This window comes from Delphinapterus leucas, chromosome 7 (assembly GCF_059928025.1).
Source record: "Delphinapterus leucas isolate spDelLeu-1000000601 "Yukka" chromosome 7, BTC_Dleu_Yukka2, whole genome shotgun sequence".
Classification (NCBI taxonomy): domain Eukaryota; kingdom Metazoa; phylum Chordata; class Mammalia; order Artiodactyla; family Monodontidae; genus Delphinapterus; species Delphinapterus leucas.
The window spans coordinates 3,307,679-3,325,536 of record NC_143135.1 but is presented as its reverse complement, the minus strand read 5'-3'; the positions used below and the strand labels follow the sequence as shown (position 1 = coordinate 3,325,536).

The 17,858-nt window shown below is 58.0% G+C and overlaps 1 protein-coding gene across 8 annotated transcripts in view; it reads left to right on the top strand.

Annotated features, from left to right (window-relative positions):
- CTTN (cortactin) overlaps positions 1 to 12,697 on the top strand; it is a 33,259-nt gene extending 20,562 nt beyond the window's left edge. For 7 of the 8 annotated variants that reach the window (XM_089914364.1, XM_089914359.1, XM_089914363.1 and 4 more), the window contains 6 exons: positions 3,079 to 3,148; positions 5,306 to 5,454; positions 8,092 to 8,181; positions 9,963 to 10,104; positions 10,914 to 10,985; positions 11,467 to 12,697. In XM_089914364.1, coding sequence (XP_089770490.1) covers positions 3,079 to 3,148; positions 5,306 to 5,454; positions 8,092 to 8,181; positions 9,963 to 10,104; positions 10,914 to 10,985; positions 11,467 to 11,603 — 660 coding nt within the window. In that variant the 3' untranslated portion in view covers positions 11,604 to 12,697. The remainder of the gene's footprint in view (positions 1 to 3,078; positions 3,149 to 5,305; positions 5,455 to 8,091; positions 8,182 to 9,962; positions 10,105 to 10,913; positions 10,986 to 11,466) is intronic. The other variant, XM_089914360.1, reaches the window with a different exon arrangement.
- Positions 12,698 to 17,858: the final 5,161 nt, after the last annotated feature.

Genomic DNA, 17,858 nt, shown 5'->3' with positions numbered 1-17,858 from the left:
GCTTGGTTTCAGAGTCTCAGCGCGTCAGGTGGTTGGGTTTCTGGTCTAAATTCCAACCGCGTCAGAGGAGCAGACCCACGAGCTGCGTGGAGCGGTCCTCGCTGGGGATTGGGCGTGGTCTGTCTCCCGTCGGTCAGCTGGACCGAGGTTGAGGCTGCCCTGCCCGATCGGTAGTCTGGGCGCCAGGGCCGGTCCCTGTGGAGTTCCCCTTCCATCAGGCTCCCAGCTGACCCCTCGGGGGACCCCATCACGTGACCGCGTGTGGGCCCTGGGAGCGAGCGGCAGGGCACAGGGCTCTGGCCGCGGGGCCGGGAGTGTCCTGAGGGGGTGCGAGTCTGAGCTCGGCTTTGCGGGTGGTGGGAGCTCGCCAGGGAGGACGGGGCCAGTGTGTTTGTGGGCGTGGGGACGGGGACACCGAGGACCTGGCGGGCCTGTGGTCGGTGTTGTGGCAGATACAGAAGGTCTGAGAGAAGCCAGACGAGGCCCGCTGCAGGGGGGCAGGTGGTGAGTGGCTGGTCACGACCCACTTCAGGGAGCCCTGCGGACCCCCGGTGAGGTTTTGTGTTTCATCAGATGGGTTCTGAGCGGCCCTGCAAGGGTTTGACAGGCAAATGACGTGAATAGGACGTGCACCAAGCAGCCTCCCTGCCCCGGGGTGGAGAGTGGATCGCGGGGGAAGCCGCAAGGCTGTGGCCCCTGTTAGGAGGCGGCTTCAGCACTTTGATCGGGGTGCTTCTGGCTCGGCCTGGGGATGGCGGTGGAGGGAGAGAGATGCTTCCTTGAGGCAGCATGGGTGCTGAAGCCCCTGCGCTTAAGGGGTGAGGGGGAGGGCCTCCCGGGTGGATGGTGGGGCTGTCTGCTGAGCTCAGGAACTTGGGGGGAGGGGCACGTCTGGTTGGGCTGCCAGGCGGCGCAGGTAGTTCGGATGGAGGGGGTGGGGGGGTGCCTGCAGACGGAGGTGGAGTTGGGGAGCCTGCAGAGCGGCGAGGGGCCATGGGCCACGCCTGTGGGATGGCAGTGGGCAGGCTGGTCAGAGGAGACTGGGCAGGGCACCTGGCGAGGTGTGGGGAGCCCACAGGGCCCACTGGTGCCGGTCTGAGGGTGGGGAGTTGTGAGGGGCAGGGGCCGTCTCTGCCCTGAGGCGCTGCTGGGGACACCCTGTCTGGGCGAGCCAGGTGGTGGCACTTGGAGTCTGGCAGGGGTCTGGGCTGTGGGAGGGAGGGAGCCGTGGCAGTGGCACGTTTGGGCCATGATCGGGGAGAGCTGGGCACTGGTCAGCCGAGGGGATGGTTCTGTTTTAAGGGGGGAGGAGCCCAGGCAATAGACAGGGAGGTGCAGGGAGACCCTGGGGCGTGGGGGGGTGCGCGGGGTGCCCCTGCGGCCAGCTAGTGGCCTGTGCTGTGCGCTTGGGGAGCCCGGGGCTTAGAAGGGTGAGGCACCTGCCCAGGTCTCAGCCTTGGCGGCAGCATGAGACCATCCCTGGGGATAGGCGGCGCAGGGACTCAGGTCTGACGTAGTCCCCGTGGGTGGTGGAAGCAGGTGCGAGGTTTCTGGCAGGTGAGCCCCAGGAGAGGCCGAGACCTTGAGTTGGTCAGGCTGGACGGTGGGGAGCGGGGAGCTGGGTCCAGGTGGAGGAGGGTGGCCAGCAGGAGAGGGGAAGGCTGTAGTCGGTGGGCAGGTCTTGGTGATGGGGGTGCAGTGTGGTGGGGACCCCGCAGCTGGAAACTAGAGGCTTGGGGTCGTGGTGTTTGCCAGAAGCCTGGGGGCGAAGGCAGAGAGGTGGCTCCGAGCACCATGCTGGAGAGTTGGCCGGACGGGACGGGCAGCGGGTGTGCAGGAGCCACGGCCCGGAAGCTGGGGGGGCGCTGACCCCTTCCCCGCCGAGGCCGCAGGGCAGGCAGGAGCCTTGTGGGAGAGCCGGTGGGGGCGGGGCCTTAGAGGTTGTTCTGGAAAGAGATGGGGAGGTTTGGGGAGCAGAGGAGGGGGGTGGTCTGGGCAGCCGAGCAGCTACCTCGGAGATGGAGGAGGCAGGAGAAGGGGGCTTTGACGGGAGGGTCGGGGCCGGCCCCCAGGCGTGCCGACCAGAGCCCATGGGGTCACTGCCGCCCTCGTGGAGCTGCCTGCGCCTGAACTTGGTGCGGGCCGTGCGCACTTCCCAAAGCTGCTGCTCGCGGCCGGCCTCAGGGTCAGCCGGTCACAGGCTTCCTTCCACGCATCCTTTCTCACGGTTCCTGTGTCAAGAAAGCAGTGACCGTCCTGAGCCCCTGGCGTGTTTCCCTGGGAGGCGTTTGTGCCCAGCGGCCAGTGCTGCCCTGAGCTGTCAGTCCGCGCCCGTGTCAGCCTTTACGTGGACGGTTGTCGCTGTCCTTTTAGTCTCACAGAGTTGGGTCCCTACAGAACCAAACTAGAGTCGCACTTACTGGGAGAGGTGGACGATCGGGGGGCCTTTGTACGTCCCGGGGTCCTCTCCCAGCACAGCAGAGGCTTCTGGGCTCCCCTGCAAATTCTGTCCGTGGCGAGAGCTTGGGAGGAACACGTGCTTGGTTTATGGTTGTGAAGTGGAGGCACGTGGTAGGGTTTTTGGTTTTTCTGCTTTTTTGAGCAATTTGCTCAAATTTGAGAGGAAGGTGCAGAGATTTCCCGTATACTCCCTACCTCCCCTGCCCCACCCAGTGGTCCATTTGTTACGATCTGTGAACCTACATTGAGCCTACATCGTAGGCACCCAGCGCTGAGGTCGGCTTCAGGGTTCTGTCCTGGGGTGGTTCTGCCGGTTTGCACAGGCGTGTAGTGACTCGTATCTACCACTGTCGATTCCTGCACAGCGGTTTCACTGCCCTAAACATCCTGGCCCTGCCCATTCACCCCCCACTCCCCATAGGTGTGTTTCTTCTCTGACTGACCCGTATGGTCACCAGCCAATGTGTTATCAACACACTTTTCATTCCTCTGTTAATGTGCAGAACAGGTGGGCTCTCTGGTTGGTTCTTTTGGAAGATCTGGGGCAGGCCTTTGTGCAGGGAGAGGAAAGGAAGAAAGAAAAATGAGTTCCTGATCTCCCCTTTCCTGTCCTGGTAGAACGCTTCCACCTTTGAGGACGTTGCCACGGTGGCCTCCACTTATCAGAAGACTGTCCCTGTCGAAGCAGGTAAGTCCCAGCAGACCCCCCGACAGCACCGTGGCTTTTCCCAGCAGACCCCCCGACAGCACCGTGGTTTTTCCCAGCAGACCCCCCGACAGCACCGTGGTTTTTCCCAGCAGACCCCCCGACAGCACCGTGGTTTTTCCCGGGAGAAATTCCACGCTGTGTGGTGTCCCCAGGACAGTGCTGAAGGGGGAACGGAGCTTCGGCAGGAGCAGAAGACGCATTGACGGAGACCGTGGTTGATCTGTGTATTTTGGGGACAGCAGTTGATTACCCGTTTGACGCTGTTCATTCCTGCAGAGGTTCAGAGGCACCTTTCAGACACGGGCGTTGCAGCTCTCTGGCGGCGGGGATCTGTTTTGGGGGGTGCTTCCCAAAGCAGAGCTAGGTTAACTGCACGTCCTCAAGGGCCCTGGGAGGTTCCTGCGGAACCTGCCGCTGCCCCGGCCGTGGCATGTCTGAGCAGCATGTCACCGCGTCTGCATGAGTTCAGGCAGCCCTCTCCTTCCTCACTCGCAGGCGAGGAGCAGGCTGCTCGCAACCCGCCCTTCCGGTGCCTGCTGCGTGCGCGGGCCTCCTGCGGTCCTGGTGTCTGCTGGGGAGCCGTTAAACATGGGCCAGCCTGAGAGAACATCGTTTAGTTGGGGGAATTATCACACGTGATAGAAGTGGTCAGTTAAACGCAGCAAGTGGAGACGACCATTTATTTCCTGTGGACGCCCTGTGGGCCAACAGTCCACACACTCTGGTCTCAGGACACTGGCAGAAATTGCTGAGGCCCCAAAGAACTTTTGTTTACAATGGGTTATGTTTTCTGATCTTTACTGTGTCAGAATTAAAAGAGAGGCGAGAAGAATTTACCATTTTATTAATTCACTTAAACATTTAAAAGCAGTGAAACTATCACGTATTAGCATAGTACTTTTTATGAAAAAAATAACTACATTTTCAAAACCAGAAAGTGCAGAAGAGTAGCATCTCTTTGAATTAAGGTATAGTTTGTTGATTTACAATGTTCGTTTCAGATGTAGAACGTAGTGATTCAGAAGTTTTAGAGATTATCCTCCGTTTACATTTATTATACGATACTGGCTAGGTTCCAGGGTAGCGTTGTGTTACGTTTCTGTGGAATCTCCTCAGTGTCGGCCAGCTGAGCTCTCTCAGCTGCTTCTCACTCCTTCAGTCTCTCATGACACGTTAGGGTGGTGAAGAAAATCTGGACTCCCCAGATAAGCAGTGGGAAAAGGGAAGAGTATTCTACTGGCCGTTTCCGGTCGTATTCTCTGTACCCCAGTCCAGCAGGCAGCCGTCCAGTGGTTTTCTTAAAGGTTGGTCTCTCTTGCGCAGCAAGACTTTGTGACATCATGTCAGGGTCATTGGAGAGTATCGATCACCGAGTCACGCTGATCTTCCACACCCTGGCACCTTTCATTATACAGCGCCCCCCAGGTCACGTTCGGTAACAGTATCAACCTCGTCGCGGAGTCTCTGAGTAAAACCGGGAAATTGTCATACTCATGGCAGTGGACACGGATTTTCCAAAATTCTGATTTTGCTTGAAAGCTTGAGTTTTCCTACTGACAACAAATACTGTAGTTGTTTTTTAACAGGATAGGCTCAGCTCGTTCCTTTCGGAGAAAGGGTCTGGCACGTACCCAAATGGCATAACCGTAGTTTGTCCCTTCCAGGAAAATGATGTTCCAGGAAAAAATCAGTGCGGCCTGCATCTCAGGTAGTTGCACGTGTTTTCCCTGGAGGCCCCACGGCACGTCCACAGGGGCAGTCGCAGTGGGCTCCGCCCTCCCATTTTGTCACACAGAGTGTTAAAAGGGTTGAGATCTACTCACAGTCAGTACCTTCTACTGTTTTATCAAGGGCATCCTTAGGGGGATTTTCTTTCCTTGTGAGTGTCTGGGGGTAAAGAATACAGTGGTGTTCGGAATGTAAGAGCATTGCAGATGCAGGGCTATGCCGTCTTCCCGCTGTGGGTACAGCACACGCAACGGTGAAGGCCGTTCCTGGTGGGGGACTGAGCCGGCAGCCGAGGGGGCGCATCGCCCTCAGCTGGGGTGCCTGCTTCCCGAGGGACAGGCCGCCCTGGCGCGGGCCCGGTCCGGGGGAGATAGTGGTGCCCTGAGTAAATCTCTCCTTCCTCTGCAGTGAGCAGCAAAACCAGTGACATCAGAGCGAATTTTGAAAACCTGGCGAGGGAAAAGGAGCACGAGGACAGGCGGCAGGCGGAGGCGGAGCGGGCGCAGAGGATGGCGAGGCAGCAGCGCGAACAGCAGGCGGCGCGCAGGCAGCTGGACGTGAGTGCGGGCGGCGCCCGGGCCCCCCTCGCGTGTGCGGGGCCGTGTGTCTGGCTCGTTCCTGCATCTGCTGCAGAAGGTGGTCAGTAGAAAGCGTTTTGAACTCGCGCCGAAGGCTGTGCTCTCAGGAACTTAGCCTTCAGCCACACAGACGATCCAGTCTCTTGCCACCAGACACGAGACGGTCGATGTGCCCCGGCTCCAGCCGTGCTGCTCCAGCGCTGGGCGACTGCGGGCCTGTCCTCCCCCGTCAGGCTGGCGGCCCCCGTGCCCTTGGCCCAGCCCCCGTCCACACATCTCCCCCTCAGTCTGTTCCCACCCGTCACTCTCGGGAACCCGCTGTCCCCTTGGGTGGCAGGTTGAGGACACAGAAGGAATCCCCGTGAAGGAGGCCGTCTGCTGGCTCTTGTAGCCCTTGCTTCTGGAGCTCGGGTCGGCACGTGTTTCTGTGATTCTTTACAAACTGTCTTTGCGCTGGAGAAGGTGCGAGCTGTGAGGGGTGAGAGGAGGGTGTGGACTCGCTCCTTACTAAAACTCTGTAGCTGGACTGACGTCTGATGGCCCGGGTCCCCCTCCGCCACCTACCAGCCGGGCGGCCTGACGCGGATCAGCGTACCGTCCCGCGGCCCACGTTCTTGCCCGTGAAACGGGTGTGGGGGCGCCACGACTCGGGTGGCTAGGAAGTCGAATCTGAAATAACGCGTGTGTTGTTTTGTAGATCGTAACGCTCTATTTAAACCTAAGGACATTTCCTCCTCAAATCAGTGGTTAGGGCTCTGAAGAGCCCGTCGAGGTAGTTAACATGCGACGGGCAGGAAACGCTGGGGCCGGGAATTAAATAAGCCCTGATAACACGTTTTTATCACACGTGGTGAAGTTGGGATGATAGCAAACGTGTATAATGACCACGTACCGTTCCTTAATTGTCAGAAACTGTAAAGCTGTCTCTCCTTTAAGTTTTTAGTTAGGCGCTTGTAAGTTTTTCTTTGCTGCAGACACACACGTGCACACTAGGAGGCATTTTTTCAGATAACTTGGTCTCGTTTTCACATAACGCCTTCCTCGTTTTATGGTTTGGAATTGGACCCCTGCAGTCTGAAAGCTGCAGAAGGGCTGGAGGGCTTGAGAAGAAGGAGACTCTCGGTCGCTGTTGTCCAGCCCCTCTGCCTTTGAGGTTCTCTCGCCGTCCCTTCCGCCGTGTTGTCCCTCGCTGTGTCCAGCCCCTGCCAGCCTCTCCCCGCCCGCCTGTCCCCTGAGTGGCTCCCATCGATCGGCACGGTACCGCTCGCACCAGAGCCCTCTGGGTTGTGAGGTGCTCTCCTGGGGCAGGACACGGCCCGCACGCGTCCGAGCGCTCCCTGTGGCAGGCGGGGCGGCCACGGATGCTCGACCCGCACATTCTCGGGAGCGAGCGTGCCCCCGAGAAGGAACGTCTCTGTTCCCCGCCAGATTGGGGTGTGGAGGGGGGCCGTCACGGGTCCTCGTGCCACTGCGTGGCGGGGGGCAGGCCCGGGTCTCCAGAAGCCCACGCTCAGCCCGGCCTAGGCCTGGCCCCTTCGGGGAATCATGCTGCCTCAGGGATTTAACTCGTGGGCGAGCTGCCAGCGCCGTGAGGACTCGTGACCGTCCTGCTGGTGCGGGTCAGGCAAAGGCACACTGGGGTCCAGAGCCGCGTGGTCTCCGGAGGGGGTGGTTTCCAGTGGGCAGTGCCGCCGCCGGCTGTCAGGCGGCCTGGCAGAGCAGGCGGGGAGCGGGTGGGGACAGTGCGGCTCCTGCGTCTGCTGCTCCCGTCCTGTCCCTGGGCGAGCGACTTCCCTCCCCGGGCCGTCAGGTTCCTGATCAGTGGTGTGGAGAAGGTCCACCTCACAGCTGTCAGCACCGGTTTCCCGGGGCCGCGTGCCGTGGCTTAGGACGGCGCACGGCTACCGCCTCACAGGCTGGAGGCCGGAAGCCCTGGGAGGGGTGACGGGGCTGCTTCCTTCTGGAGGCTGCAGAGGGGAATCGTGTCCTTGCCTTTTTCAGCTTCTAGAGCCCCCCCTCCCGTCCCCCCCGCCCCCGCCTTGGCTTGTGGCCCCTTCCAAGCTCTGCTTTGACTGTCTGTCTCCCGCTTGTAAGGACCTGTGATGACGCTGGGTCCACCCGGGTAATCCAGGGTCACCTCCTGTCTCGGGTCCTTACCTTGGTCACGTCTGCAGCCTCTTGCCCTGTAAGGGCACACATTCACAGGACTTTGGGGGTTGGGATGTCAGCACCTGTCCACCGCTGTCCATCCTGTGGCCTCCCCAAGATTCACGTCCGTCCTACGTGCAAAATCCCTTCGCTCTGTTAGAAGGTCCCCGGAGGTCTCAATCTGTTACAGCATCAGCTTGGAGCCCAGGTGACGGTGTGCGGATCAGGTGTGCGGGGGGCACTGCCGCCTCTGGCTGGTTCCGTCAGCCCTGGGGGCAGGACTGCGTGGGCCACCAGGGCCGTGTCTTGAGACAAGACTTGACCGTATGACCTTCGCTGCAGAGCAGACGCTCCCTTGACGCCTCTGCGCCCTGCCTCTGCTCCGTGTTGCCGCTCCTTCCTCCGGCAGCAGCAGCAGTCGCGGGGAGGCCTGCCGACGTGCTGACTGCTGCTGTCTCTGCATTCCAGGAGCAAGCCCGGGCCCAGAAGCCCACACCCCCCGCGTCGCCCACGCCCCAGCCGGCCCACGAGAGGCTGCCTTCGAGCCCCGTCCGCGAGGTTGGTGCTTTTATCCGCTTTGCCTATGAGTCTCTGACGCCCTGGAGACGCCCTTCCCAGCTCAGCACCCCATGGATGGGGTCCCTCCCTGCGCTGCTCGGTGCCCCGAGGGCAGCCCTCCTGAGCGCGGGGGCCGCTCGCTGCCTCGGCTTCTCCGCCGGCCTTCTCACCCGCCCGCTGGCCCCGCTGCGCTCTCCTGAGTCAGCCTCCAAGGGTCAGCCGGTGCCCGGGTCTTTCCCTCACCCACTCCCTGCTGCCCTCGACCCGGACCACACCCCCTTCCAGGACCCTCGTCCCCGCCCGGCCGCCGCCCCGCGGCCCTCCTCCCTTGGCCTCTCTCAAGCACCATGTTCTCCGGAGACTCTGTCCTTGGCCCTTCCTCCTCAGTCTTCAGTCCCCAGGACCTGCTCCTTTGACCCCTGGGTCACTGAGCCGCCTGCCCCCCTCCCCACGGCCGGGTCTCCACAGGCTCTGCGGGCCCCCTTCCCAGAGCAGCTCGGCCCCTGCCGTCCACACCCACCCCCGGCCCAGCCCGAGTCCCCTCTGTCCCACTGTCCCTTTCACCTGGACGTCACCACTTAGAGCTCACTGAGTCACAAGGGACTGAAACTGGCTCAGCTCGGCTGGGGCCTAAAGGGGCTGAGGGTGTGGGAGCACCGTGGGCAGGCCTGGGCCTCGGGGTGGTCCGTAGGCTCACCCCTCTGCCTGGCGGGTGTGGCAGGTATGGCGGGTGCGGTCTTAGGATCTGTAACCCCGTGCAAAGGGGGCCCCTGTGCATCCGCCCATCGGGGCCCACTGCTGGGCCCGTCACTAGCGGCTGGTCCTTTGAGAAGGCTGGAATGACACGTTGTCCTGGGTGGGGCAGGGAGCCCTGCCCAACCACGTGACGGGTGGGGGGTGCTGCTGCGGGAAGATAGGAGGTTAGGGTGTTGCTGGCGGCTGTGTGCAGTGTCCCTGCAGCACCGTCTGGCCCCTCACCCTCCGGTCTGTTCCCTTCACCTCCAGGGGCAATTGCTAGTAGGAGTCCGTCACCTCTTTGTTTAGCCCTGGAGTGGGGCCCGGTGCCCGGCCCAGGTGGAACCCTGCCCTGTGGCCTCTGGAGTAGCGCTCGCGGCCTGCCGCACCCCTCTGTCACCCTCTGTGGGAAGCCGAGGCCTGACCACCGGCTCTCCCTGGGGCTCTCCGTGTGCACCTTCCTTTTCTGACCCGCGAGGGTGCCCTCAGGTGGACCCTGGTCGGAAACGCCGGTTGAAGCCGCTGTTGGTGGTGGATGGTTGGGAACTGGGGTCGCGGCGCAGGTGGCTGTCAGCAGAGCGCTCTTGATGTCCTCTTGCATGGGACTTGTTGGTCACTTCCTCGCCTCACCTCCACGGAGGGTTCGGTGAGGATGGAACCCGCCACCCGCAGGCTCAGATGCCCTAGCCAGTGGGATGGGGTGATGCCGTGGAGCTGCCGGCAGAGGCCCAGGAGGGCTGGGACCCAAAGAGGAAACGGGCCAGACCTGCCCCAGGAAAGTGGGGCTCTCGCAGCTGGCAGGTCTTTGGTGATGGCAGGACTCCCCTATCGGGGGTGTGAAGACGGGCTTGTGAAGGGGAGCCTGGCTCTCGGCACTGCGGGACCCGTTAGGGCCCAGGTGTCTGCGGGGTGTGAGCAGGTGATGCCTCCCCGTGTCTGTCTCGTCTCAGCCGGGGCTGAGAGTGGTCCGCGTGTCTCTCTTGGCCGTGTGGCCGTGGCCGTGACACGGCACGGGCCACGGGAACCGTCTCCTTGACTCTCCCCAGGCCGCGGCTCCGTTCCAGGCCGAGCCGAGCCACACCGGTGAGCCTGAGCCGGTGTACAGCACGGAGGCCACCGAGTACCGGGAGGCCTATGCCCCGGAGGCCGTCTACGAAAGCACGGAGGCCCCGGGCCACTACCAAGCAGGTACACGGGTCTCCTGCATTCCACCCCCCTCTGCTTCTGTTCCCCTGCTGGCCGACCTGCCCCACCTCTGCCATGCTTGCGGGGCTCCTGTCCTCCTGCTGCGGGCCCCGGACCCCAGGGGGCTTGGCCTGGCCTCTCGGGGGGTTCCAGGAGATCCCTGCTTGTGCTCAGGGTGCTGAGAGGGCTGGGCTTGGAGGAAGGGGCTCTTGCTGTTGTTGTATCAGAGTAGAAGCTCGTGAGGTCTTCAGGAAGCCAGAGTACGTTGAGGTCTCTGAAGAGGGAGATTTCTGCGCACTCTGAAGATCTTATGGATGGATGAACACTCAAATTGGTCTTTGATTTCTAGAGATGAGGTTTCCTTTAATGTGTTTGGACAGATTTAACACAAGCCCGTTCTCCCACTTGGAGTGACATGAAAATCAGTATCAGAATCTACACCAGGGCAGGGCTCTCACCTTCCCTGAGCACAGCGTGAGGTGTGGTCAGCCGTCTGCTGCTTGCCATTCATTTGTTCATGATATGACCTTTCCTAAAAGTAGTGCTCAATCTTTAAAATGTAAAAAATGACACCCTGAAAACTGTCAGTGCCTCTATCGAGATCATTACACGTGGATTCGCTCCTTGGAGCCGATTCCTCCCCTTGGGAGAAGGAGCCCGACGGCCCACGGCGCACCCTCCCGATTCGCGCTCGGCACCCCGCAGCGTCCTCTCCTGACTGGCTCCTCCACCCGGACCTGAGGAAGGGGCGTCTGACGGGAGTGAGAGTGGAGCTCTGCTTCCCCCTCAGACCCTGTTCTGGTTTATTCTAGAGGAGGGTACCTACGGTGAATATGAGAACGATCTTGGAATCACAGCCATCGCCCTCTACGACTACCAGGCTGGTGAGACACCGCCCCGAGGGCTGGAAATGGTGGTGGCGGGGCTTCCAGTCGTTCGTCTCTTCAAAGTCTGACTCTCAGAGCGTTATTTACGATTTTTAAAAAGAATTTATTTTGGAAGAATTTCAAGGTTATAGAAAAGTTGCAGATACAGTCCAAGGAATTCCTGCATCTCCCTCAACCACACTTCATCTGCTCTGGGTTAGGGTTTTGTTTGAAGGGCTCTGCCCTGTCTCTGTGTCCGCACCTGTGTGTGCAAAGCCCCCTTCACAGAGTAGGGGAGACAGTGAACCCTCCACCCCCAGGACCCTGCACCCCCAGAACCCTGCACCCCCATGGAGCTTCCACCCCCAGAACCCTGCACTCCCATGGAGCCTCAGTGGGAGGCCGCCAGCTCGAGGGGCTGCTGGAGGCTTTTCCTCTGGTGGCTGAGCAGGGAACGCCGAGTGTGACCGCTGCCCTCTCTCTGTGCCCTCCTCCCTAGCGGGCGATGATGAGATCTCCTTCGACCCCGACGACATCATCACCAACATCGAGATGATTGACGATGGCTGGTGGCGCGGGCTGTGCAAGGGCAGGTATGGGCTCTTCCCCGCCAACTACGTGGAGCTGAGGCAGTAGGTAGCTGGCCACGCCCTCGCCGTCTGTGGCCACGCCCGCCTTCCGGTGTTTTCTTCAGGGTGCCGAGGGGAGTGTGCACTGCTTTTATATTTAATACTTTGCTGATGCTTTTGAAAATGTTTACGCCACAGAACTTGCTAATATATTGTAATCATGCTCCTTGGAGGACTCGGTGATTGTTTTTATGCATTTAAATTTTTTTTTTTTTTTTTTGCCAAATCAACTGTTCCCTGGAGCCACTTCGGGGACCTTTGGTCCTGAGTGCGTGTTGTCCCTGCCCGCCTCTCGCCCTCCGCTCCAAGAGGTGGGGGCAGGAGTCCCCGCCCAGGGTTTTGGAGGAAGAGGGAGGGCCTAATAGGAAGTTAGAATTGTGGGGCAGTCGCTAGAAAGTACGGGAGCTGTCGGCTCGGTCGGAAAAGCCCCTTGCGCTGTGAAATCCCACAGTCTTTGCTGGGTTTCAGCGAAGACCCCCCCCTTTCTCCGCGGCTCCCTCCTCTTGTCCTCGTTCACTCGCCTCCCCCCGGCCTCCAGGAGGGCTGCTGGGCCCCTGCTCCCGCCCCCGCTTCAGTGTCACCAGTCCCTTAAAGGCTGTCCTCCCGCTGTCCCCAGCCCCGGGCAGCTGGCCTGTGTCCGCCCTGTGGGGAGACAGCCGCTGCTGGGGGAAGGCAGGTCCCTTCCCCATGGTGAACCGCAGAAATGCTTCCCGTCAAGGAGGCCGTGCTCTTTTTGCCAAAATATCATGTTAAGTGACAGCAAAATCTGATGGATTGACTTGGCTGAGAACAAGAGGGAGTGCTGTGGCCCGAGACGCTGCCGTGGCCGCTGCGGGGAGCCCTTCCCCCGGGAGGGACCGCGAGGCCCACCCAACTCCCGCACGTGGCCGCGGCAGTGTCCTCCCGGGGGACCACGTGGAAATGTCTCTGGTGTTGGGATGCCAGTGACCATGAGGTACACGTTTTCTTTCCTGAAGTGCATTTGCTTTACCACGATTAGGTCGGGTTTTATATGCAATTCTTGTATCTGAATTTCTGTAGCACACCTCATAGGTATGATTTTTTTAAATTAAATATTCAAAATAAACTTTTTTTGATCCACTTGCTGCTGATTCACTTCATTCTACAGTGGGGGACGGCCTTGCTGTCACCACCCGGCGAGGTAAAGCCTTGTATTTATCAGCTCTGGGCCAACCAGCTTCCCTTTTGAAGAAGCACGCTCCTTAAAAGGCGTTTTTTAGGAGAGGAAATGTTTTAACTCTCGAAATTTGTGCAACGATTCCAAGCAAGACGGAAAATGCTGTGTTTAAAACTCATTTCTGAATTACGGTTTTCAAAATACATCGCGAGGTGATTGCAGTGTAGTCAAAGGTATCATTTTCCTCGCGGGCGCAGCAGTCCGTGTCCAGGAGACAGTGGTGCTGAGCGGAGGAAGGGCAGGCTTCGGTGGTGGGGGGAGAGGGGTTGCAGCCTCCAGGTCAGCCGAGAAGCCCCGGAGGTCGTGGGCGGCAGCAGAGAAGCGTCAGGACTGACACGTCCAGGCCGCCCCGCTCAGTGGTGGTCCGCTCCCAGTTGTGCAGGTTCCTGCTTTGGAGCCTCCGACGGTGAGGGGTGGGGTGTGCTGCGTGCTAACCCGGCTGCCTGGTTTCCAAGGTGGTAGGCAGGGCTCCCCTTGCAGGCAGCTCGTCTGGCGGAACGAGAGCTTCGAAGCTTCTGGAAGATGTGCTCTCCCCAGCCCCCTCTTGAGGACCTTGGCCTGGTGGGCTGCCTAGACCCTCAGGCAGGTGTGGTGGTGACCTTTTGTTTTCAAGCTAAGACTGGAGGACTGTTACAGTGGCGCTCTCTGGAAATTCAGGAATTTGGAAGTCGGCCCTGGCTGCCCCCCATCGTGTTCCTGACTCCCCGGGTCTGGTGGGAGCTGACCTGGGTCACCTGGGAGCTGGGAGCCTGAGTTCCTGGGCTTATTTCCTTCCCACCAGACCCCCCCTGTGGAACCTTCTCGTGGTGCTGAGTTGCCCCATTGAGCCCCTTCAAGCCTGGAGGTAGCACCATTGCCCCCTGGGCACTTCTGCCCCTTGGCCAGCTTTGCTCGCGGGACCCAAGCCTGAGAGGCCCCTCCCCCCACGGCAATGTGTGGGGTCGGATGGGAGGCCCCAGCGCTGGGAGTCGGGCCGCCCTGCCTGCAGCCGCCTGCGGGGGACGCTGTTCCTGAAGAAATGGGGCAGGGAGGTTTCCCCACGACGGGGTGAGGGCAGAACGCGACAAAGGCAGGGGCAGGAAGGCCCCGCTGGCCCAGCGTCTGCCCAGCCTGTCTCCGCCTGTGACCACCTCTTGGCCGTGTCTGTGTGTGTCCTGCTGACCGCAGAGCCTGGCGGGCAGGTGGGGCCTCTCGGGAGAGGAAGGCCTGTTCTGATGCTCTGCGCCCTGGACGTGCCGCGTGGGGCGTGCGCCTGCTTGACTTTACGCTCTGATTTCTTCATCTGAAAAAGGGATTAGAAACAATGTCCTCTCTCCTCCCAGACGGGCTTCAGGGCTCATTCTCCATACTTGGATTTGGAGTGTTTTGCCAGGATACACCTTAAGGATCTGATGGGTAGAGTGTATGCACCTTACCAGTAAGACATAACAATACGTTTTAGGAATTTGTTTTTCCTGAAACATTAGGAGACCCTAATGTTATCCTCTCAGACCCAGGTTTTAAATTCTGTTTTTTTTTTTCCTCCCAATATCCCTTTGGATATTTCTTCTGACCTGTCTGTTCTGCCCTGGGAAGACAAACTCTGCATCTGTGATTGTGAAAATGACAAATGGAAGGGAACGTAGGCAAATAGAAATAGGTTGGCTGAGAAGCTGCTTTTTTCCTGCCCACAATCAGAGTTATAATATTGCTTCTTCAGTGATGTTCAAAACCACCTGAGACAGTTCAGTTGTCATTTGTGAGCTGTAGAGATTTCCCACTAACGTCTGCCGTCTCTAGGTTAACGTCAGCATTTTCTCTGTTGATTAAACCTCCTATTAGAAACGGGAACACCGGGCTTCCCTGGTGGCGCAGTGGTTAAGAGTCCACCTGCCAATGCAGGGGACACGGGTTCGAGCCCTGGTCCGGGAAGATCCCACGTGCCGCAGAGCAGCTAAGCCCGCGTGCCACAACTACTGAGCCTGCGTGCCACAACTACTGAAGCCTGCAGGCCTAGAGCCCGTGCTCCAAGAGAAGTCACCGCAATGAGAAGGCCGCGCACTGCAACAAAGAGTAGCCCCCGCTCACCGCGACTAAAGAAAGCCCGTGTGCAGCAACAAAGACCTAACGCAGCGAAAAATAAATAAAAACGTAAAGAAAAAAAAACAAAGAAATGGAAACACCACCTCCCGAGTGGGCTGTGTGAGGAGATGCGTGTGAACATTTTCTGTAGGCCTGATAACCCTCGGGTGGACAGAATAGTGACCTCCCAAAGATGTCCATGTGCCAGTCCTGGGAGCCTGTGACTGTGTCACACTACATGGCAAAGGGCAGGTAATCAGCTGGCCTTCGTTTGGGGTTATCCAATGCGTGCCATGTAATCCCAAGGGTCCTTAAGAGTGGAGGAGGGAGACAGAAGAGGGATCAGAGCGATGGCCTGTAAAAGGACTCGACCCGCCGGTGCTGGCTTGGGAGGTGGAGGGAGGGGCCACGAGCCAAGGACTGGGGGCGCCTCTAGAAGCCGGAAAAGGCAAGGGAACAGGTTCATCCTGGGAGCCTCCTGCAGCCATGAGCCCCGCCCTCACCTTGATCTTAGCCCAGAGAGATGCCCGCTGGATGCTGACCTACGGAGCTGTAGGGTAATGGACTTCTGTTGTTCTGGGCCAGTAGGTTTGGGGTCATTTGTGACAGCAGCCACGGGGAGCTAATCTCCCGTCCTTAGGCTGTTTTTGAAGAGCAGGGTCCCTATTTTCCCTCTCCTCCCCCACGAGGCTGATACTGGGTTCCCAGAAGGTGCTGGATCGATGATCCGCAGCTGATGTAGTGATTGAACGAGTGACCCAAGCTGCTGTGGTGTGAGTGTTGAGAAGTGGCTTCAAATCAAAGTCGTTCCCCTTGGCCAGTGTCCCTCGTAGGTGAGGCCCTGATCCCGTGCTCATTCACAGCCAGTCCCCATTCCCCTGTTTCTCCTTTCTGTCGTCTGGAATATGGGTGTGATGGCTGGCCTTCTGCCAGCTGTTTTGGACTATGAGGCATTTTGAAGGTCCCCTCTGAGGATGGCGGAGCAGAGGCAGAGCTTGGGTTCACGATGGCGTCATGGAGTGGCCACACTAGTCTTGCCGCTTCAGTACTTTTTTTTTTAATGAGGCAGAGAAATAAACTAAAATGAAGAATGATGCCCACCATCCAGTTCTACAAGGATTAAGTCATTAGTCACTGCAGCTGCTGCTGGACAGTGTACCCTGAGAGGAACTGAGGCCGAAGAACAGCACGACGCTGTCTGTACTTTGGAAGGACAGGCCCCTTAGGTAGATAGAGACCTCAGAAGAATTGTAATGAACCCAGATTCTTGCATCTTCCCATACACAGAAAACACACACACACACACACACACACACATTAAATGAGATGCATACCTGTTGCTCGTGAGTAGCAGTGACCTTTTGTTTTTTAATTTTTATTAAAAAAATGCTTTTTGGCTGCACCACGTGGCTTGAGGGATCTTAGTTTCCCGACCAGGGATCGAACCTGGGCCCCTGGCAGTGAAAGTGCTGGGTCCTAACCGCTGGACCGCCAGGGAATTCCCAACAGTGACCTTTTGTTGAGATGTATGCTTGGCTGTGCATGTTCCTAGCCGGCCATATACAGACTGGCCCCACCCCCTTCCTCTCAGAGCAGATTGTCAGAGCTATCAGAGGTGGTCTCCAGTTCAGGTTCCGTTCAGTAAGAACCAGAGTAAAACTCAACTCACAGCTCAGGGGTGTGTGTGTGTGTGTGTGTGTGTGTGTGTGTGTTTTAACTTGATAAAACTTTTATTCTATTTACACCATTGTTATTTTCAGTATCCGTTGTAAGTGCAAACACAATTCCCAGTTGATTCACTGGGTTAATGAGTAGGAAATTTCCCTGTAAATAGGTTTGCTGTAGCTTACGCAAGAGAGCATGTTTCTTCGTATTTTTGCCGAATATGAGTATTGTAAAAATTTTAAACCTCTGACAGTCTAGTAAGTGAAAACATTTTTTGTTGTTGCTTGTGTTTAATTTACTTCCAGTGAATGGCTCCCTTTTTTCTTCCTTTTCTCCTTTGTTTGCTTCCTTTCTTAAAAATACACAAATGATTCTCTACAAGCTCATGGGAAATTCAAACAAGGACTTTCAATTCTGGAAATATTTGGGACTAGACATTATGAAAACCCTCTTGCCATAAAACACCAAGAGTGTTAGATAAATTTTAACAAGCATCTTGTTAACGCAGAGTCCGGCTTGTAAGAAGGTAAAGAACGTGTTTAGGGGTGAAACAGAAGAGGGAGCAGGCACACAGAACAGAAAGCTAGCCCTGACATCCAGATTACCACGAGGTCATCGATTCGTCGGTACCTGCACCTAGAGCCTAGGGGCGTTGCCAGGCACATGGGGCAGGAGATGAGGCTCTAGGTCCAGCAAGGTGTGCTGCTGGAACAGCGGACGTAAGTAGGGCTTGGGTCCGTAAGGGGACATTGCCTCAAGGAGAGGGTGGCGGCGTTTGTGAAAATCTGCCCACTGGCAAGGAGAGATACTGGCATCACTTGTTTGTCTAGTCCTCATTTCTGGGTGGGGGAAGAGGTTGTGTGGTATTTGGTGGAGATTTTGCCTAAAGGAGATTAATGACTTGTTGGAAGGAGCTGGAAAGGGCAAGCTTGGGCAGGATCCTGTAAGGGGCGTGGATAGAATAGAGCAGGGGAGGAGGTTTAGCAAGACATTTCCTCAAACTGACCACTAGATGGTGCCAATAACTCCGTACAGCTTGGTTGCCCTCTCTGAGCAAAGCAGTGATTTGTTTCCCACTATAGTTGTCCCGCAGTATCCCGGGGACGGGGGAGGGTGCTTCGGGGACCCCCACGGACACCAAAATCTGTGGATGCTCCAGTCCCTTATGTAAAGTGGTGTAGTATTTGCAAATAATCCATGTACATTCTCCCATATACTTTAAATCTCTGTAGATTACATGTAATACCTAATACAATGTCAGTACTATGTAGATAGTTGCTGGGTGCATGGAAAATTCAAGCTTTGCATTTTGGAACTTTCTGGAATTTCTTTTCCCAC